Source organism: Struthio camelus, chromosome 16 (genome assembly GCF_040807025.1).
Source record: "Struthio camelus isolate bStrCam1 chromosome 16, bStrCam1.hap1, whole genome shotgun sequence".
Lineage (NCBI taxonomy): Eukaryota > Metazoa > Chordata > Aves > Struthioniformes > Struthionidae > Struthio > Struthio camelus.
Genome location: NC_090957.1, coordinates 12,818,804 through 12,841,476, shown reverse-complemented (window position 1 = coordinate 12,841,476; position 22,673 = coordinate 12,818,804). Strand labels below are relative to the sequence as shown.

General features: G+C 44.9%; 1 protein-coding gene across 1 annotated transcript in view; it reads right to left on the bottom strand.

Moving 5' to 3' along the window:
• MYBBP1A (MYB binding protein 1a) overlaps positions 1-22,673 on the bottom strand; it is a 60,993-nt gene that overhangs the window by 35,293 nt on the left and 3,027 nt on the right. The window contains exons 6-23 of the mRNA XM_068910450.1: positions 22,481-22,671; positions 22,007-22,174; positions 20,555-20,672; positions 17,880-18,169; positions 17,023-17,130; positions 16,249-16,374; positions 14,794-15,000; positions 14,014-14,122; positions 13,528-13,618; positions 13,138-13,289; positions 12,322-12,414; positions 11,497-11,637; positions 10,580-10,744; positions 9,384-9,541; positions 8,369-8,503; positions 6,971-7,082; positions 4,544-4,675; positions 2,604-2,672 (exon numbers count right to left, since the gene is read on the bottom strand). Of these exons, the coding sequence (XP_068766551.1) occupies positions 2,604-2,672; positions 4,544-4,675; positions 6,971-7,082; positions 8,369-8,503; positions 9,384-9,541; positions 10,580-10,744; positions 11,497-11,637; positions 12,322-12,414; positions 13,138-13,289; positions 13,528-13,618; positions 14,014-14,122; positions 14,794-15,000; positions 16,249-16,374; positions 17,023-17,130; positions 17,880-18,169; positions 20,555-20,672; positions 22,007-22,174; positions 22,481-22,671 (2,565 nt within the window). The remainder of the gene's footprint in view (positions 1-2,603; positions 2,673-4,543; positions 4,676-6,970; positions 7,083-8,368; positions 8,504-9,383; positions 9,542-10,579; positions 10,745-11,496; positions 11,638-12,321; positions 12,415-13,137; positions 13,290-13,527; positions 13,619-14,013; positions 14,123-14,793; positions 15,001-16,248; positions 16,375-17,022; positions 17,131-17,879; positions 18,170-20,554; positions 20,673-22,006; positions 22,175-22,480; positions 22,672-22,673) is intronic.

The following is a 22,673-nucleotide window of genomic DNA, read 5'->3' as shown; positions in this document are numbered from 1 at the left end:
ACAGACAGCGGGTCCCCAGGGTCAGGACAAAGGGCCAGGGCTGGAGAGGCCAGACTGCTCCTCTCCAAGGCAGCTGAGCAGCGCCTGAACAGCCCCTGTGTTTCCTGGAGGAACAGCATTTCACCCACAGTTCGGGTGTGCTGTTTCCAGACAAGAGCCTAGGCGAGTCCTTGCTGCGCGCCTCGCTGTATGCTGTGTAGCTTGCTGAGCACATGGGAACACGTGCTGTGAAGAAGCTCAGCCAGGCTAGGGCAAGGCTGTCACTTAGTGTCCAAGTTTTACTTTACACTAGAGGCCCTAGCACGAGCAGAGCTCCTTGAGGTAAGAGCTGGACATGAACACCAGCGGCCACAAGACCTTGCCTTAAAACTCTGGGATCAGCCTGGCTGAGAGGAGACACAGAAGAGACCTCCTTATCTCAATGCTGCTCTCACAAACTCACAGTTACTCAGGGAGAAGGGGGAAGGAGCCCCTCTTTCCATCCTCCCCACGAACCGTTTTTCCCTTCATTCAAAACTACCCAAGAAACCTGACCTGAAGGTAAGTCCACTTCTCCCTACCTCCTTGGGAAGGGCCTCTCACGGACCAGCTGGGAGAGTGGCCCTGCAGCCCTACCAGGCCAGAGCTCTGGGGTCCGTTAGCAGGCCAACACGAGACACCTGGCCAGAGCATCGAGCCTCCACCTTCCTGTGCAAAGCACAGCTCTCCCCTCGCAGCACGGGCCTGGGGACTCCCTGCCAAAGGGAGCTGCAGAGTCAAGGAGCTAAACTCACAGTGGGATTAGCTGTTCATACAGACACAGCAGGCACAGCCAGAACAATCAGCATTAATAACAGAAGTGTTACAAGGAGGATTAGGCCTCATGTCTCAGGGATTAAGATAGTTTAATGATTAGAGACCAGTATTTGGGGGCTGAAAATGGGAGACTACCCACTCGCCTCTGGAGCATCAGGGCTGGCCATGGCCAGGGTATTAGGAGACCTTCAGTGTCTTTAGGAATCTGAGTTAGGATAGTCCTCGGCAATAGCTAAGCCCCTCCATGTCCACCTCACCGTCCCAGAAGCTGCCAGGAGCTGCAGCATCTCCAGGGAAGCTATCCCACTGCTTTACGCACAACATCACTTTGCCACCTACACCCATCTTGCTTGTCCCTACGCTTGCCTATCCCCTAGGACACCACTGAGGCACATTTGCACTGAGAATCAGTGGGGAAGTTTAACCCTAAACCTGATGAATTAGGCATTTGGTAGGGAGAAGTCAGCATTCCAGAAAAGGAAGCAGCTTGCAAAAATGTAAAGCTGCAGCTCCAAATTCCAAAGGTTTTACACGGCTTACTCTCCATGCTGCCTTTGTTTAAACAATAGTACATCCATGTTCTCTACCCACTCTCCCACACACAGGGCACTGTACGTCTTTCCTCACTCCTCCCACCCACAGATAAACAGACTCTGGAAATGAAGCTTGAGCAGATAACTGCGGAAGCCCTGAAAGGAGGACAGTGCTATTCCCTGTGGGAAGCAAAGATATCCACATAAATGAAGCTGTTTGCTGAGGATGCTGTTCTGGTCTCTTGAGGATAGGATCAAGTACGTGCTTTCTAATTAATTTGTTTGTCATTTGTGTAACAAACCCTTGTTTCTATCCACTGAGATTACTAACAGCTTAATTCTCTCTTTTTTTTTTCTTTTTTTGTTTAATCAGAGCCATTCTTGTTGGGTAAAGAAATAAATGCAGCTTGCACTAACAATTTAGAACAGCTTTAGAGTAAACACATACCTACCCTTCCACATCCCCTCCAGTCATCAGAAACAATAAAACAGCTATTTATGAAACAGAAAGGTCAGTCTAGATGCACTATTGTAGGGGACAGATGCATGTTACAGCTATGGGTGGGAAAGTTTAAGACACAATGCTACTGGCCTAAATGGGGTTTGGTTATTAACTATATGGAAGGCGCCCCTGCTGCAGCAGATGCTGCAGTGAAAATCCACACAGGCCTCCTTCCCTAGTCCTGCAACAGTGAGCCGTGCAGTCACCCTGCAAATGCTTCATTGATAAAGCTCCATGCACTTAGTGTTAGCCAGGCACAGGCAACCAACTGTTAAAAGTCGGATCTATAGTACAGGTGGTTTCTAACTAGATACAGACCCACATGGCCTAGAAAATGCAAGACAGCTGGCAAGGCACAGAACAGACTCATGAAGCTAACCTTGACTTAGTATTAGGGGACCAGAATGACAGCATGGTGCATTAATACAGAGGAACATCTTACCGATAAGAAAGTAATTAAGGTAAAGATGACTGAAGGCAACATCTAACGAGCAAGCCTCAGTCCTGCGAGCTACAGGATTTTAAATGAGGCAGTTTTTAAAAGAGGTGCTACCAAGGAACGTTTGTGACTGTGAACGCATAAGCCACTTCCACAATTTCAGTCACACACGTGAAGCAGCAAGGCAATGCTTGCAAAAGCTCTCCCTCCAGGAAGCCCACTTCTCAAAACTGGGCAGCAATAAGCATATTAAGCATCATCTGAGCTGCCATGATTAAGTGCCTTCTCCAATTGACCGTTCAATACAGCTTTGTTTGTTTGCTTTCATTCTTACCTGCTGATGTTGCCTGGCTCCCGCAGTGACAGACTTGACAAGAGTGTCTACTAATGGCTTACACATGATCTGTAATAAGGAAAGACCCAGTCTGTTAGTAGTTTGCTGACAGATAAATTTGTTTTTCAAGGAAAACGTTCTATATTTTACACGGCTTCTTGACCGAGAAAATGCCACAAGAGAAAGAAGTGCCCAGAGACCACCAATCGCTTATTTGAAAAGTAACAGCTTTGCTCACACCAGCCCTGGGTGAAATCTTGATCACAGTGAAATCAAAATCAACAAGACTCTTAATTTGGAAAAATCAGGCCAAGATTTCACGTCTTGTGTTCTGCCTGGTTCTTGATTTAAGTCTGCATCTGCCTGACACTTTACACAGGCAGTTCACTTCATGCAGCGGCACAGTCCCAGTGGCAAAGGAGAACATGCTGACTTAGACTGGAGAACACCAGAGCTTGGAGAAAGATCTGAACCCGCACACTATGGGCGGGGGGAAGAAGAAAGGGGCCAGAAACAACTGTGTCAGGAGGAAAGCTTCACACGCTATCCTAAACTTGCTTCCTGCAACACATCTTGATCAAAACAAACTTTTCCAGAGAAGGCATCATTGTTAGCAAAGTACTAAGTCTGATCAACCTCTTATCTGGCCTAAGCAAGCACTTATGTTTCTAGGTAAAATCCTTCAAGCTTTAGGGGCACAAGGAATCCAAAAAATCACACAAGAAATGAGAAGGCAAGTGGACTACAAACACCTTGCTTCTGTACCTCCAACACCATCTATCAGACAGTGGAAGGTTTGGCCCTGACTCGGCATGAACAGAAGTTTGCTACACAGTTCACACCTCACATCTTGTGTGGATGGCAATACAAATGAGACCACCCAAAATGGCTTCTTTGTTTGGGTAAGAAACTACTAAAATAGATTGGCCTAGCAAGTGGTTACAACCTAGCTTTAAGCAGGCCAATATCCTTGTAAACCATTACCTTTGCTTTATAAAAGGCATGTGCTCAAAGACTTAAAAGACATTTTTGCAAGGAACAGAATCAGAGGCTCTACAAACCTGAAGATCTTAAGCATGCTGCCGCAGTGGGCAACACAGGACCCCCCTCCTCCCTGTTTCACTAGCCAGTGTTAGTGGCATCCTGGCCTGGTGTCCCACAAAACTTGGTATGCAAAAGAACTCTCTCGGATAGATTCCCTCCCAGCCTGAGAGTATGGCTCATCTTCCCACCAGTTACACAAGCCTACATCTCCTCCCACCCCCCCTTCAGACATCAGTTCTAAAAGGTCAGTGATGCTTGAGAAAGGGTTTTTGGCAACTGGCTCCATCACACTCACTGACCTAAAAACCCCTCAAGTATTACACCACATTCAGATCCAAGGCCTGATGCTTATAAACTGGCTGTCTTCACAGGGCAGGCCAGCTCCAGGCACTGGTCAAGTTTACTGGAAATTCCTCAAGGATTTTGGACACTGACACTGTTTGAACATTCAGTTTGCAGAGTCTAACTGGAGTGTAATCTACGTCCTACAGCCTCAGAAGAAAAATGAGCGTGCACATAGAGCAAAGCTGGACAGGAGCTGTGTTAGCTATTTAAACTAGCTGGCCCCTGCTGCCTGTGTGCAAGCTTTGTTCATCCACATTGTCTTGAATATGAGTAGAAAATTAGGGTTTCTTAAGGCATTCTATAAAGAGCAACCTTCTATTCACCTGCACTCTCCATGCACTACCCCCAGTCCAAACCATAACTGAGATCCTGCACTTCTGCAGCAGTGACATGCACTAGGAGACTGAGTAGGTGAAGATCCTTGAACATCTTAGAGCCGTTTCTAAAAGCCTTGCAATAAATTGCAAGTTTCTCCCCCTACTTTCCCCAGGCTTACAACTTGACTTCAGAGCCACTGGAAGAGAGAGTACCACGCAGGTAGCAACACTTACCGGGAAGCGGCTGAAAAGATCAAGGAACATTGAGGCTGTAAGGGCACTGTTTCGTCTAGTCAAGAATTGCGTTAGTGCTTCCTGATATATTACAGTCACCCTGTCCACATCCAGACTGCCTGTGCTCAAAAGCTGAAGGGAAAAAGCAGAACAAAAAAACAACACCAGTAAAACACTAGGATGAATCACTAGCAATGAAGCAATTCATTTCTACCAGGGCACAGTGAGATTTTTCCAACAACTAGATATCCTCGGGTAGCTTATATGATACAGGCCACAGTGCCATGAAGAACTGCCAAAGCGGGCCGCAGTGCTGTCCCACGGCAGTGCCGATAGCAGTATGACCGTGTTAGTGAAGTGCAGCACAACTTTCTAATAAGCCTACATACATAGCATGTAGCGTAGGAGCTGTATTTCTAGGTTTGTGATGGGCATGTCCGGCATTCGTTAGGTGGGCATCGCACTCCAAGACCATCTCCGCAGCAGCTGCACTGCACACATGGTGTTCTCAGCTGTAGTGATGTCTGAATCTGTAGATCTAGAGCTACATATACTTAGCAGCTATGTTCATGATTTCTAGGTATCCAGCAGACAAGGTCCAGCTCTGATCAGAGAGCCAAAAATCCCAGAAATGTGTAAAATATTCTAATAGCCCCCTCTGGTGGACAATAAGAAACCAAGCCATGCAGTAGCCAACTGAGACCTGCACAGTCCATACACATCTAAGCTAATGTCACAGGGGTGAACAAGGAACGCAGTACCACGTCCTGACGTTCCCTACTGTTATCGTATTGCCAGGCAAGCACAGCTTTCTAGGGGAGAAAGAAAAATTAAGGCCCAGGGGACTGAGGCTGAGATTTTCACACAAGCGGATAGGTCTTTGTGCACATCTGCCCAAGCAATCTGTCCAAGGCCATTCAGCAAGTTAAAGCCACGTTGACATTGTGTCAGTTCACAGGCCAAACTCTCACTGCTACCCTCGCTAGACACAAACTAGAGTAGAGCAGAGGAGGTGGATCTTGAAATATGTGACCCCACTTTCCTAGTGAAGTATCTATACTTGGGACTTCTTTGAGATATGTATCTATAGGGAAAAAAAATGGATCCCTCCCATGCAGATGTTGCTTACTATATAAAATTTCTTCTGTAGTCACAGGCTTTTCCCTAAATTCGGCCATTGCATTATATATTGCTAGTCCCACTTTGCTGCTTACTGAAAAGCTCTAGGGCATGCTTGCAAAGTGCTGCTCACTGGAAACATATCACACTTCTGTCCCTGCTCCCCACTGCAAAGCCTTGTCAGCCTCAATATCAGCAGCAGCATCACACCAGTTAAACCGTGTCACTTCCCTCAAACCAGCAACTCAGTTCAGCTGCTGCCTGTGTCGTCAGCTGGACAAGACCACAGCCCTGCTCCTGCCTATATACCCTTCCCCGGGAAGTTGCCTAAAGGTGTTGTGAAGCGTCCTCTTGACCCAGCCTCAACATCAAGTATATTGTTTATATTACCAAAAGCTCCCACTTTGTTTTTCTTACCAGGAAGGCCCAGCACAGAGCAAGCGTTACTCAGATTAACACTCCCGGTCTCTCGCTGAGCCTTAGAAACATTGACTACCTTTGCAGCCCCAATTAACATCTCACTGGTTAGAATTTCCAGGTCTCCTCCCGTCATGAGGTAACCTTGCTTATTTTCCTCCTGTACAAAATGTCAATAGGATTAAGGCACTGATTCCTGCACACAATTTGAGGAGTTCAGAGGCAAGCATTAGAGCAGGCAGAGAAACCTTGCTTCCTTAACCTCTAGTGGAGATGACTGGCCTGGGTCACCCAGTTTACAGGATCACAAACTTCAGAGACCTGTGAAATTCAGCACAGTAGATGAAAGGGAAACAGATAGCATGGCTCCCTGAGGGATAACACATATAGCACAAGTGGATGAAGAGCCTCCCTGCACACAACTACCACTGGAATCAGGGCTGCTCCACACTCTCCTCACCCTGAGCTAACAGCCCAGGCCGGAAAGAGATCAGGAGCTCACTCTTACTCATCACTGTCCCCTGGCTCCCTGCTCCCCAACACTCTCCCAGAAAAGAACTGAGTGACTGTGAAGAGGTTAATGAAAAAACAGCAAATTAGCCAGGTGAACAGCATCAATACCCACCATGCTTTTCAGGTAGCTAACCTAAGATCCACTGTACATCAGCAGCCCCTGGTGGCTGTGTGCAAGCAGGCACTGCAAAGACAGGAGGGACAGGGCCCGAAGAGGATGGGGAATGTGACAACTTAGGGTCTGGAGAAGAAAGTATGTGGATGGAGATCTGCAGGCAGCAGGAAGAGTGAGCCTGAATAAGCGATGCTCACTCAAAGAAATGAGGTAATGCAAGCTTACTGCCAAAAACACTGCTGCAAGAGCAGCCCGCTGATTACCTGGCAAGCCTGTGGGATGTTGCTGCTCTGCTTCTTTGGCAGAGGGGCAGGAGGAGTCGGTGTCTTATCGGACACATTTCCCTTCAATACTTTGAGCAGGTATAAGGATGCACTAAAACAGAAATGCAAAAAGGGAGAAAGTATCAGCTACCACAGTGTCACGGTGCCACCACCCAGTCAACTGAGGACGGAGGCCAAGCGAGGCAGACAGCTAGCTCCGTACCGAGGGAGGTTAAAGAGTCTCAGAAACTAACCCACGAGCGAGTCTAACCCACTCGCTTTTGCCAGATCTGAAGGCAAATATAAGGAGGCAGCCTCATTTCACTGTCTGTCACCACAGTCAGAGACAACCCCACGATCAGCCTCACATCCTGGTTTCCCCAGACTCATGCTGCCCGCTGTCAGTTTTGATTAGCACAGCTTGAGAATTTCTCCAGGTCCAGGATTTCAGGGCTTGCACAACCCAATCAGCAGTGGAGCCTGGGCTGCTGCGGGCCTGGAGAACGTGGGCAAATCAACCAAGAGCACCTGCTGACAGCCTGCTGCTTTTGAGAAATGTCACACTAACTGGACATGCAGAAAGCAACTCCACTCAGGACTGGCACCACCAGGAAGCTGCCAGGGACTGTGCAGCACACACACAGCCAGTCTTGCACTGCCAGGAAGCACCATGGTTCCTGCATAGCCTAGGTGTGCTGCACAGCCAATACCGCCCAGTGGCACTAGGCTGACATGCATATGGTACCCACCACACATAGAGTTTTGTTGAGAAATCCCAGACAGGAGTATAAAAGTCCTCCTGAAACTGCCTGCAAGCCACAAGACAGCCTGCTGGTAAATGGTGTTCCCATTTACACCAGGGAACAGCAAGATTGCTCACATTTCCTAGCAGATACACAGCCTTATCGTGGAGACTCCTAATTCACCTGCATTCAGTAGCAAAGGAGTGAATATTGGTACGTACTGACAGAAGTCATAATCATTATTGTACTCATGATGCTATCACAGAGACAGGTAAACACAGTATTTACAGAATGATCATTGCAGACAGACCCTAAATTACACTCCTCCCTATGCTGAATCACATGCAATTCATCACTCCCTGGTGAAGCCCCAAGGGAGTCCTTCCCATCACTACCAGTAAAGCTGGACCAGACCGTTTCTATGTCACAGGGCCCATAGAAGATGATCACCACAACAAAAGACATCTCTGGAAATGCTTCAGACCACCAGGACAACTATTCCTCATGTAAGACACAGATGCTCACGTCCAACTTTTACGGAGTCTCTCGCTTCTCTGAAGTGTTTTAGCGTGCAACACTGTGCCTGCTTACAGACCAGCCATGGTCACAGCCATGCCCGCAGCACAGAGTAGAGAAGTTCTTTTTTAGCACTCACCTGAAATAATAGAGAGCCACTGAAGAGTCATTGTGCTTGCATGCTTTTTTCACAAGCCTCTCCACAAAGGCATGCAAATCTTCTTGCAGGGCATCCAGTCTCCTGCAGTACTGCTTAGCTCGGCACAAAGAGTTCCTAAAAGAGCGTTCAGAATAAACCATGCCCTAAGTACCCAAAGCCATTACCTACAAAAAGAGCTATGTGCAACCCATGGCTACGAACCCTTGTCACTGGGGGTAGAGCAACCCAGAGTCTCCCACTGCTGAAAACAAAAACAGTGCTAGCTGTGGGCAACAAAAGAGGCAGCTATTGCTGCGGCAAGCAGGATGAGGATACTCACTGCTCTTCACCTTCAAGCAGCTGTTTAGGCAGCAGAGTCAATTCTCATCCAAAATTTACACTAAGTAAAAGTGGCTGCCTCAAACACTGTCACCACAGAACTGCTTCTCAAACAGTGGGTGGAGAGCAGTGCTGAAAACGCCTCACAGGAGTGCTGGGGACGGCAGGAAGTGATGTAGAGGGGACACGTCACATCACACATCATGCATTATGCCTATGTCTAGCTTGTATTGTGCCTCACTTCTGGCCATGAACAGAGAGAACTCGCACTCTGCCTGTCTCAATAATAAGATAAGCTGTTGGCAGTTTCATTCCAGCCACAGCAGCAACTCTGTAAGCGTGGGGAGTTGTGGCATGGTCTGACTCAAGAGCTCAGAGGCCTATGGAGACATTCAGCAACACGGTACTACACTTGCAATACCAATCATTTGATCTATAGGATTCCACCTGCAAAAAGGTTTGGCCCCTGAAGTCCCTTAGACGGCAGAACCCAGATCCTGATCGTTTTCCAGCAGATTTTGACTAATCATTGGGGACAGGGAACAGTTCTACATAGTCTATAAACACAGCAACTCTCTCCCAGAAAGACCCAGCTCGGGGTGGGGGGAGTTCAACCAAGACTGCTGGTGTCTATCGAAAGCCCCTGCCTGCTCGCTGAAGGACTAAGGGCACTTACGTGAAGATATGGGCTGTCTTCTGGAGGAAGTCAACCTCCTGCTTGTCAGAGTCTGAGCTCATGCACTGTTCAATCACCTGAAGCAGGGGCTCAATGATGTCAAACACCAAGGGGTTCTCTGGCTGCTTACTCAGGAACACTTCAATCAGATCCAGCACCTGCAAACACAGAGTTACTGAGCTGGGAACTCATGCAGATAGTAGGGAAACATGATGGATCTACCCACAGCAGCTCCTTCAGACCGGAGCAGGACACACAGCAGGTGGAGTGGGTTGAACATGACTGTATTTGTAGCTGAGATCCACACACCTTCCACCGTCACTCATAATGCATGAGAAACTGAAGATTAAAAGTTTGAAACTGAAGTTTGAAACTATTTTGTGCAGAAACACCATTTAGCAACAGCAGTTACAAGGATCACTGCCACCTGGCCAGACCTGAAGTCACTGAAAATAGGCACAGATTTCTGCTAGCTCCACTGGCTGATGGCTTTCACCTCACCCCCGCAAACTCCCTTTGACTTCTAGATAGCGCATTAGTATAAAATCAGCTTCCTATTGCACCGCATCAGAATAAAAATGCAGAAAAAACAATGGCTTGCTACACCATTCAGTCATCTGCCTAATCTAACACCAAATGTTTCTGTAAGTGAGTGGCTGGAGCTGTCCCTGGATGAATACCCTGGACAGACCAAGCTGACCCCAGCTGGCCCACGGTTAGTATTACAGACACAAATAACTGGGGGGAGGGGGATCTCATCATACTTCTCCTGATTTTATTAGCATAACAAACTAGGGGAAAGCTTACACTGCAAAGTTATCAGAGGGATTTTATGCACGTCACGCTATGGTACATCAAGTTTGCCCACTTTACAAAAACTGACAAGCACCTAGCTACCTTCGGGTAGGTGGGGGAGGGAGCTAATACTCTGAAGCATTTCTGTTTAACAAACAGAAACTGTTCACTTTTTGACAGGACAACCTCCTGTTTTTTGTTTAGAAGTAAGCATCTGAAGCCTCATTTGCTGACCACGACCTTCTTGTGCCAGGTGAGGTGCAATCCAGTCCCAACCTCCAGAAGCTTGCAACTTAAGTAAATGTCCAAACTATTTCGTCTAAGTAGTTCACTGCATGCAGTAGGCTACACCTAACACGCTAGCGAGCCAGAGGCCTTTGTGCTAAACACCGATCTCCCACCTTAATCTTGAAATCCCTGCGTAGGATCTTCTCCTTCCGCATCCTGTCTCTCTCATCCTTCTTTGCCTGGATCCGTTTCTGCTGCTCCGCAAAGAGGGCCGAGATGTTCTTGTCAAGAGCCATCATAGCCTCATCATCCAGCTCTTCATCGCTCTCATCTCCTCCCTTTTGTTTTTTAGAAGGTAAAAACTACATGTTATTTCATGTATTTCAAAAATAAAGTTCCTCAGGCTCAGTTGCCTATGACAGCCCTAACCCTGCAGGGTGAGGAAGACCACAGCTGCTTCAGGAACAGACTCATAGGATGAATGTCGCTAACTCCAGACCCTGAACAGCAACATGGAGAGACAAAATGGATGCTCAGATCAATGAGATATCCAGCTCATGTTTCCTACCAGGTAATCCTGGCTGCAAAGTGCTAACACTTAAGAGAGCGAGGACCTGAAGAGGGAAGAGGTCTGGGGTTTTGACACCGGCTGCTACTGCTCCTTCAGCAAAAGAGGTTAACGTGTTGCCATGTCAGTAGCCTTTCTAGAAATCATTATCCACACTCCTACTACAGGAAGTCTCCAGAACAGCCTACAGGGATCACACTCCTTCACACAGGCCAGCCAGTACAGACACCATAAAGCAACATCTCAGTGCTTTAGTTCACATCAGTCTCATTTATGGCAGGCAGGAATCCAAGCTACGAGGCTAAAACTGACAGGCAAAAGCACCTGAGGCCCACTAACATTAAATACGAGAACAAGTGACTAACTCCACAGCTTGCTTTGAAGATCCTGACCTCCTGCTTCAAGCGCCATACAAAAATGACTGTCAGAGCTCTCGCTGCAAGGGCGTAAGTAGAAGGTGGGCATTAGATAACCTTGCATCACCCCCCACTCCCCTGGTATCTCCAGACAGTCAAAACGTACCAATGCACTCCCTGCTTGGAGAACATTCATCAGCTGACTGCGAAAATCTTCATCGACTTCTTCATTCTTATCTTCATCTCCACTGTCATTCTCTTCCTCAGAGCCACCTTCATCTGAGGAGTCCCCACTTATTTCATCATCCTAAGAAAGAAAAGTTCATCTCCTGAGCCCACTGTTCTGCCAGTCCTCCTCATTTCTCAGGTATCTCACTGTTCGGAAACAACAGCACAGGCCCACCCTTGCCTACAGCCCTCAGATACAAGTAAGGACCCCTTACTTGTAAAGGCAACAAGAGAGATGGCAGGTCTTCACAAGACCTAAAACCAGAACATAATACAGACTAATCTGACGTATTAAATGAATTTCAAAAAGCAGCTTCCAAGGAGTAACTGAAGTAACAACCTTCATCCTACTCTCCTTTTTGCTAACGCTCACAATAGTTCATGAGTCAAATCTCTGCAGCTTTTAAAGCTCAAGATCTTGAAACCAGATGGCTGTGCATCACAGCAACGATTCAGTCTGCGGCTGCAAAAAAGGGAGGCCTGTACTAGTTTCGGGACGTGGTCATTTGTTGTCAGAAAGTCATCTTTCAAATAGCCATACTTTCAACAGCATTTACCTTCAAGGCCAAGAGACTAATAAACATGCACTTTCAACATGATATTTGCATTTAGTACATTGAAAATAAATCTTAACAGAGCAGCAGACATTTTATTTAAGACAGAGAAATGCAATTACGTCTATTACCACAGATCAGAAGGACCATTATTTTGAAACGGTCACAGTATGAAAAGTATTTGGCGCAAGTAATGATGCATCAATTACCATGTCCTCCGGTGCAGATTTCATCTTTCTGTCCGATTCTTCCATCACAACAACAGCACTTTCTTCATCCTGATCTTGGTACGGGTCAAGAACCTGCAGAAAAGGGAAGTGGTTTGTTTTTTTAAGTGTTTTATGTTGATGAATTTCTTGTGCACAATGGACATGAATTTCAGCACAATGAGCCAGCTGAATAATGACATAATAAGTAAGGGCATTCAGCTTGCTGGCTTATAATGACATGTTTGTACCAGCTAGTTATGGAAATCCACAACACCGTGTTAAGTTCTTTCTATAAGTAACAAAAAGGTGGAGAAAACAGAAGAGATAGGAGACCGGTCGTTATTTTGATTTGTTACAAATTATGTAGTAGATTCATCATATAAAGCACTTGATGGCTGATCTTTGCAATCCATATATTACTGTCTCAGAAGACACCGCCTTACTCAGTGGTGTGACCAGCTCGGTGTCAGCTATTTTTAGCAACTCTGTGCTTAGCCCGTCTAGAAAAGAAGAAAGGTTACTACTCATACTCATGTACAAAACCTACCAGCTATTAAAATGGGCCTAGGAATTTCCTCAGCCTAAAACTACCAAAGAATACAGCCAAAAATAAGCAGATCACTAGCTCCCCACAAAAAAATGTCTCGCGCACTACTTTAAAAATTAAGTAGTGCATGTGCCAGGCCCATTTTCTAAATCTAAGAGGCTTTCACTTAATCCCAAAAAAGAGAATAGCCAGGAGACATGCTTCTGTATCTGTTAAGGGCAAGCCAGGGAATCAGGCTTGCCAGGAATCCCCTCTAGTGTCTAACTTACATCCAAAATCAGCTGCAGGCCTCTCTTGGTCAGACTAGGGCATATCCGTCCAAACACGCTCTTGGAGATCCGACGGATGAGCAGGCTGGGCTGGGCAAGGAGGGAGAGAAGGATTTCCACAATCACCTCAACCCATCCTGGCTCTGAGTTCTCTGCACAAGAACCAACAGCTAGTCAGAAAAAGTATATAATTTCACAGAGTTTCCAATTAAATCTGGAATCATAGCAGCCCATGAAAAGTGCTGGGGTTTGAGAGCACTCTATTAGTCCAAAAGTTTGGGAACCCTAATCTACATACAACTAAGCCCTCATAGAAACATAGGTTTTATTTTTACAGCACCTTCAAAGGTTAATAAACCCACCTCGTCCCCTTCTGCAGTAAGGACTCACCAGTCTTTTTTTTCATCTTGGGTTCCTTGCTAAACGCCCTCTCCGTGCAGTCCAGAAGGTCACTCAAAAGTTCCATCGTTTCAGCTGGATTCTGTTTGATAGTAAACACCCCCCGTGAATTCCCTGCTACCAAGAGCAACACAGGGACTATACCCTGTATCGAAGGATCTCTTCAAATATGTACAGATTAAAATGAGCTACTACAACCCCTTTGCAGAAAAAAATATGAAACAAAGAAGGAACTGTTCCCTCATGCAGCAAGTCAAGGACAAAACCAACGCTCAGGCCAAGCTTTGTCTCCATAAGTTGATGTCTACAGTCAGCATAAAAATCACAGCTTATTAGCTGCCAATTGCCCATTTAAGAAGCTAGAGGCCTCGAAAGAATGGATCTCTGAACACAAAGAAACTCTCTAGCTGGGTGTTCAGAAAGCCTAGCAGTTATCAGCCCACTGCACACCATTCGAATACGCTTCAGAGGTGTTACCTTGAAAAGATGAATGGCCATTAAAAGTAGAAGTTGCTGGAAAGCAAAGATTTTGGCACTGTCTGATTTATTTTCCTTCTTCTGCAAATTTTTCACAGACTGAAGTGTTCTGAGGAAAGAAACGCTTATGAGTCTTTCACAAGTACAACAGTGAATCCTCTCTTATGAACAGACTAAAAACATAACCACAGCCACTGTACCATTTTCTGTATTCAATATTCAATTTATAAATACCGGGCTTATACATGTAGGATAAAATCTTAACCCAACAATAGCCTCTCACCCTCTGTGTAGCTTATGAAAACCTCTGCGTCTGGGCACAGGCTGAATTCTTAATACTACAGTCAAGGCGTAGGCCTTCATGGGGAACTGATTTCAGAAAAGGGCGAGTTGGAGTCACTGGGAACTCAGAATGGACATTACTAGAAGAGATTAGCAGACTTGGAACTGAGTTTGGGAGAACGATTACGAATGAAGGCAGAGAAGGACATGGCTACCTACAGACATTTAACACACAGAAAGAACAAGAAGAAAAGAGTGCAGTGAGAGGGAACAAGAAGGCATCTCACAACCTAGTCCCAGGTGTCACATCCTAAACAAAGGGAAGAAACAGAACTGCCACTGCCTGTGAAACAGTTCCACTACAGCAGCCAGGACTGAGAGAGGAGGACTGGCAAATACAGGTAATACGCTTTTATTGGCCCAAAGAGAGAGTAAAACTAGGGCTTTTCCACCTTCCTCATGCCACCAACCCAGCACCCAGCTTCCCAAGCCTCTCACCTCTCCCAGGCATCCCTCTGTCCCTTGGTAAAAGGCGTCACAGCTTTGACATGCTTCTCGCTGGAAAGTAGCTCATTGGCATACTCAACAAGGAGAAAGATCCACAGCTTCCCATCTGCAGTCACGCCATGGATGTGCTTCTCCCTCAGGGCTGCAGCCTCTGCTGTATCCCCCAAGACGGTCAGGGTGTTTAAAGTCTGAAGTAACCTGCAAAGGAAGCAGCCTGTATGTTCATGTGAAAGGAATCAGATGGCCTTTTCCTTTTCAAAATATTCAACACAGGTAGAGCACTCTCACCTCAGAGCTCTGGTCACACGCTTCAACCGAAATTTACAGGGCCTAAGTTTCAACCTGCGCATGTATCCAGGCACAGTGAAGACACACATACAAATGGATCATTTTGGTGCAAAAAACGTTATATGGTAAAAAAACGTTATTGCCATTAGTGCTGATCTAAATTTGTCAAAGCCAAACTGGGCACCGGTGCCAACAACTGACTCTACTCACTGCTCTGTTAGGGGAAACACAAAGCAGGGGGCCAAGTGGACTGCACTCTGAATCTAGGTCTCAGTTCTTGAATTAAACAGGCTTGTCAAGCTACTGAATGACATTATTTATAAGTTACTCTGTTCCACAGCCCAAAACGTAATGACAGCTATCCTCTACAACCCAATTTGCACTGTGCCATATCTCAGTGACCCAAAGCCAGCTAAGTTTTGCCTCTTGTGAGCTCTCTCCTCACTGGGATTTCAGCATAAGAAGTAAAGAACTACCATCTTACAGCTAGGAACTGGAACACAGGGGAAAGTGAGTGCCTTTTTATATTTTAAATAAGTAAATTTAAAAAAATTAATAATCAATTGCTTTTATTAATAAATTAAATATATTTTATTTCCTATTTGAAAATGTCCCATTCTTTGTCCCACCACGTCCTGTGCTGTCCCTCTACTGTGGTTGGAGCACCTTCCCAGGAATTGCCTGTTCAAAAGTGTCTGTTATTACAGTCCTATTTCTGTTGTTCAACTCCTTTTCCCTCAGTAGAGGGAGGGCTGTGGATCAACCAGCAGCTTCCACGCAAAGCAGACAGAAAGCCAACAGTAACCCACACGTCCCCTCTCTCCTACGTCCTCTCACCTCTAGCTTGTAACAGAGGCAAGAGAAACCAGATGAGGAAAAGCAGTTTGAGCTCAACTCAACACCTACCTGATCGTCAGACACATATTCAGCAGGTTTGCCATGCAAAAATCTGGTTTTGTTGGACACAAATTAAGGACCTTTGGGAAATATTTCTAAAGTTTCCTTAAAAAAAGTAATATCCTGCTCCTGGAGTGAAAAAGAAACACTCCAATAGCAGCTCAAAAGCCCAAACTTCTTGCCACGCCGTTTGCAGAGTGATCTTATCCTCAAAGAGGGAGAGAAAATTCCAAGCTTAAACCAAGCAAGCAAAATCCTTACCCAAAGAAGTAGTTTGCTGCCAGTGAATGAGCCTGTTCATCTAGGGGCTCTGACGGAAGGGCATTTGTCTCAGGTATTTGGGAAGCTTTTTTCTTGGTCTCAAAGAAAGCATGGAAGAAGCAAAACCTAGAAGAGACAGAAGATGAGGAAAAAAAAATTAAGACAGCTGGGAAATAACAAAGCAAAAACAGTCCAGGTGTGTAAACCACATAGAACATCACACCACATGTGCTAGGTGAATACCTAGCACTTGTATTCAAGAATGTCCTGAAAAATGTCACTATTTACAAGAAGCCCCTTTCCTCAAAGTACACAGGGTAAAGAGAGAAGGATGCTTAGGACTTCACAGAAGTAGAAGTGCAACACTTCAGGCAGCACACTACAGCACTCATCTCAGCTCAGGCTGTCAGATTTGGGTCATGCTCTCCCAAATATTTAAATTCATAGACAAATACCTATCAATATTTGATGCAAGAATTAGAAATAATATCTTCAAAACAGACTAGGTAACCAGGAACCTAAAGCCTACTGAAAACAAATGCGGCTGAGCTGATTTTAAGTGCCTAAATTACTTATGCCAAGAGTTCAGATAAGTTTGCAGAAGTTATTTTTGAAAACAGAACCTGGTCTTCTAAATGACCCTATGTTCTGGAATACTTCCGCTGATTGATTTGTCTAGTTCCATGGAGACAATTTAGCTCTATAGCAATATTGCAGCTAAACGGAATTATTCCAACTACAGGGGACATTAAACAGTTTTTAAATCATTCTCACCTGGAAATGTCCATCACAAGGTTCTCTTCTTTCTTCACTGGGCTTTCAATGATACTAACAAGTCGGTGGATGATCCATTTTCTTAATCGAGCCATCTTATGTCGCGCTCTTTCAATAAGCAAGTGGGCACAATCAGCAGTTTGAACATTACACTGAATTACACAAACCACACAATCAACTGCAGCAAGAGGTGACACCGGATGTAGTTCTGTGGGGACTTTCAGACATTCAGAGGCTTTATGCTGAAGATGGCAAAGTGGGTCATGCAATAAGAAAGCAACAGGTACAACAGAAGAGAAATAACCTTCTCGCTATGCAACAGTCGGTCTCTTTTACTCCACTGAGGTACTGCATTCAACGAAAAAGCACCTCAAAAACTGCAGTACTGCATCTATGACTTCACTCTACTGGCAAGTTATAACGCAGAGACACGCTGTTTTAACAGTTTACATCGTTTGAAAGAGGCCTCCCCACAAATAACCCAGTACCAACAGCACCAAACTGGGAGATATTCACTGAGCAGCAGCATAAGGGGCAATGCCAAGAAGGTGGATAAAGCATTTTTCTGAGAAGTTTTCCTAGCTGGAAATTGCTACAAACACTTATCAAGTATTTACAGGCTACTCTTGGGACATGAACTTAAGTGATCTCTTTTGTTCGTCTTGCCCTGGCAAAAGATTCAGATGCAAGGGTTAAATCTTCTGGGACAGAGGAAACAGAATAGGAGACAATGGCCACCTCACGGTGAGGGAATCAGCTACTGCCAACACTGGCTGCCCAAACCAAACTTCACACAGGTGGCTGTTCTAATCACAAGTCAGAAAAAGAAGAGGAAAGTGCATCATTAATACACTCACATATTTATGTTTTCCTGGTTCTGTTTTTGGCGGTTAGTTGAAAAGTCTAAACAACAGTCCAAGTCTGGCCTAAGGAACATGTCTTTGAGCCAGTCGATGTATTTCTGCAATGCCACTGGCTGCAGGTGTCTCACTACCCTCCAAATACTGGGCACCACCGGATAACCTTGATTGGTGAGAGTAGAGAAGCCAATCATCACTGCCAGCTGCTTCTCTGGATCATCGCAGCTATTCAAAAATGCATCTACATATGCTTCCATCTCTGGAGCAAATTTGAATCGGTCCGGAAGCTGAAAAACACAGTCCCAACAAGCAGGTTAGAAAACTCACACTGAGTCTTGAGTGTCTACAGGAAATCAAATCACTGTACAGATTTGATTGGAATGTGAAAATTAAAGTCATCTGTCCGAACATTTATCATAAGGGATACTGCAAACCATCAATTTCTTCTCATGGTCAGCCACGCTGCTTCCTCACATACATACCAAGAGGCAACCACAGAATCCTGGCATGTACCAATACGAACTCTTCAGTTTGGACCTTCCCAAATAGTCAAGCTTCAGCAGGCCGGACTACATGCTGGCCAGTGCAGCTAAGCTCATAGGCTGATCGATTCTTATTTTGGGGGAGAGCCCAAGAAGTTTCTCACATCACCTGTTCTGATTTCCCCTTTATTCAAAAAAAATCGCCCCACATCAATTCTGCTCTCATTTAGTAGCTCTGGAGCTTGATGACCTACAGTGGGTAGAAGAAATTCCATCTTTTCTCTCTGCTGTTTCAGAAGTGTTGAGGTATTCTGAAAGGGGTGAGGGGGAACGACAGGTTCAACTTCAGCCTAAAAACCATGTTCTGAAGGGGCCACTGTTTTGTGCTAAGGCCTGTCCTTGGTCCTGCCACTGATCTGCGTGGCATACAGATGGTTGGCTGCTGGCCTTGAAATATCATCCACCAGCACATGGACTACCAGGACATGTCCCATTTCCTGATGTTCTTTCACAGCCCACAGCGTTCATTCCCCATTCACTTATTCTGGAAAAAAACAAAAGTATACCTGCAGAAACCTTAAAGAGGGCAAGCTGTGGCTTCATTTCAAAAACATAATGTAACTTTAGTAAATTAATAAACCAACTTGTTTTGTATAGTGTCATGTTCAATATAGTGACCCGGCGGGAGCAGAAACAGTAATGAAAGTCTAGGGAATACTGGTCTTCAAATAAAGGGTCTATAAATACCTAAGTAACTGCAAATCCATCCAACCATAACACACATACCACTGCAAGAGATTTCATACAAAGCACAACTAGCAAGCTCTTGTTTTCACTCAGCTGGCTAAGTCCATACTTGTGTATCAGTACGAAAGCCATGAGAAAAACTCCAAGAGAATCTTAACTATAAGCAGGCTAATAACTCGCAACAGGGGTTTCATGAATCACTTCTCAATAAAAGCAAATCAAATGGTCTCCTGCTAAAAACCTGTATTCGAGAAGATGATAATTGTCAGCCAATATCAGGTTAAAGCTTCATCTAGTTCCATCTCCAACAGCAACCAGAGTCCCGGGAGAAAGTATAAGATAACAGCATTTGCTTTCCAAAATAAACAGCTGCATTAAGGAACAAAAAAGTCAACCTAAGATCTTTCCTACTTCTCCATCATCACCAGTACTAAGGGCTTCACTTTTAGCTAAATCAGACAGTCTTTTAGCCTTCAATAGGTTTATGTGTTTCCAACAGAAATTAAAGTAACAAATCTTTTGATGCCCATGGAAGGACACAGCCTAGTTCCCCCTGCAACAGCCATACAAAACAAGATACAATAAAACAACTGAGTCTACAGATAAGCCCTAGAGAAAGTTAGTCCATTAAGGGAGGCACCATGGTAAGCATTCTTCCAGAGAAAAACTGCATTTCTGGTGTTGCTTTGGTACCAGAACAGAACGACTGCAAAACCCCTCCTCTCCCAAGAGAAGGTAACAACTTTGAGGCCCACATCAGAGGGATTAGCTGTAAGTTAGCAAAAAAAGCCAAACCACAGTCTGTTTTTATCAGTATTCCCTTTTATTCTTCCTCCTCTTATTGCAGGGCTGGGCTGCTCGTTTTCTTCCCAGGAGGGAGGGAGAGAGGAGGAGTTCCAAAATCCAATATCCGAATCAAGTTTGTGTTTAAGCTCAGAGGTGTTTAACAAAAACAGCAGCAAAGTACACTAAAGCATGAGTTATCTGTCTTTGCTTTTGCCTTCAAATGCTCACGCAGCACCCAGCTCAATGACAGCTAAAAAAGAAGCTTCTAGATATGCAAAATCAAAAGCACTGTTAAAGGTTGACATAGGACATTGTCAATACCCCCAGGGCGGCCCTTACCCTGCTTTCACCATCATTACAGCTTTCTCAGCAACATCGATGAAAGCAGGCGGGTCAGTGCCGAACAATTTCAAACCCTTCTAAAGTAAGCCTGAATAACAATGCACTATAGGCAATGAAGATCAAATACAGTCTACACTCAGCCTACTACAACCAACGGTCATACAATAAACCTGCATTTCGTAAAAGTCAAAGGTCTAAAATCACTTAAACTTTACTTATACAAAAATATCGATATCCAGGATTTGGGACGGGGGAGAGCTGCTATTCAGTACAGTGTCTTTAACCCTAAGCCTGCAGTATTCTCAGAACACCTACCTGAGTTGTTACCACATGTTCTCCATAGTGCTGCATCACTCTCCCTTTAAGAACCATCCGTAGCTGATCCAGCGACAACAACGGGAGAGCACTGCCCAGCAACCGGTAGCACATGTAACTGAGCAGAAACAAAGCAGATTCCCTCAGGTAGAGGCACAGCAGTAAAACCGCACGCAAGGATAAGACAGAGAAAAAGTGGTGGGGGGGCATGCTACATTGAGCATGCAAAAATAAGGTCAAAAATACCCTGCTCACCAGTGTTCAAAAGTCCTACTGTCATAAGCGTTTCTTGTAACTGGGGTAGTTATAAGATCTCTCCCCATAATGTGTCCTCTGGTCTCCAGAAACAGATGAGTCTTTACCAGCACCTTCCTCAATCAGGACATTTTTTTGGATCTCTTCTCCCCAGGGATCTATTTCCACAGACCTTATGAAAACTTATCTATATTTGCAGCTTGCTGCCAGATTTGACCAAAATTACCTAATAGGCTCAAGAGCAATTAGATAGACAGCATCAGCCTCATTTCTCCAGCAAATCAGACTAAAAAAGTAACACTTCAGAGTATACAAAGAGTATTTTTAGACTTGTCTACATTCTGATTCGAGTCAAGTAACATAAGACTTAAACTGCTCAGGCCTGGAAAACAGTAGTGAGATTCATGTAATAACAAAATTCTTTAGAAGTATAGCTGTGTAACTCTTAAACTGGTGATCTAAGAAAGATTTTAACCTGGCCACGGACTGCCTTGCTATGGTCCAAAATAAATGATGCTTCTCCAAAACGTCCACAAATGTGTATTAAAGGTTTTGCAGCACTTTTATACAGCACCAGACTTAACAGACATCTCAGAGAATCTTAAAAATATCTAGTATTAGTCTTGTAAAAAAAAGTTGAAATAGTTACTGTTATGATTTCCAACCACAGCCATAACCTCTTTAAAAACATAGACCATGTCAGACCCCAGACCAAAGAAGCCCAATAACATCTAGGCATTTCAATTCAGCCCACCCAACAAAGCACAAACTCAGCAGCATTAAATTTTAGAAACAGGGTTTGTCTACACGGGAGCTGTAGTACTAAAACAGCAAAGCAGAACAACTCTCCCTCCCAAATACTCGGAGAGAAAAGGGACAGTTCAGCTTAGTCTTGCAGGAGGAAGCTAACACTTTTACATCTGATGAGGTTCATCGCCTTTATGTGTTGCCCTAATTAAATTGAAGCCCAAAGTAGTTACATGTCACAATTCTAACAGAAGTCTTACTCATAACTTCTGGATTTAGGCTTCCTATTAAGTTTCTTACTGTTACCTGAATAATCAAAAGCAAATGTTCTCACATTGTGCACGATAAACCATTTTTTCCACTCTGCCCCATGGCAGCAGCAGGACTGGGGCAAGAAACATAATAAACAGATAATACTGAGAACAAAAACCAGCTTGCGTTAAAACAAACCTCACAGGTCCTGACTTCTCCTTGACTAGCCCATTCTCCACAGCTTCTTTCCAGAAGAGTTCAAAGGCACCTTCCTTCAGTGAAACCTGTAGCAAATCATACCCTATACTGGGCAATTTCTTATCCTTCTTCTCAGACTTGGCAGCACTTTGCAGAAGTTCTACAAGTCTAGGGAAAAAAAAAACATACAATGAGAGAGATCTGACCTGGAAGAGGATTGCTGAAGACCAAATTTATCCTGCTGAAGGGAGCAGAACATTCCCAGAGCACCACAGGCTGCAGAGAGCCAGTGTCTCTTGGGAGGAAAAACAGAGCTATAATTTAGGAACCTGCACAAAAGTGAGTGCCTGACCCTTAACAGCACCTGCAGTGGTGAATACAGGCAGGTATCAGAATGAAAGCCACATTTCTCTGTGCTTTCATGTGCTAAAATGCTGAGGACATTGCATTTTATGTTCCTTACTTAAAACTTACCTGGGAATATTCTCCTCATTTACAATAGTAGGTGAGCCAAACAGCTTTTTCAGTTTTTTAGGTTTCAGAACACCAGGGAACTTCTGTATGCCCACAAGCAAAAGATGCAAGTTCTCTGGAGATTTGAAGGCTGAAGTGAGGTCAGCTTGCAAGACGCCAAACAGGACCTCTTCAAACACAGCTTCAGGAACCT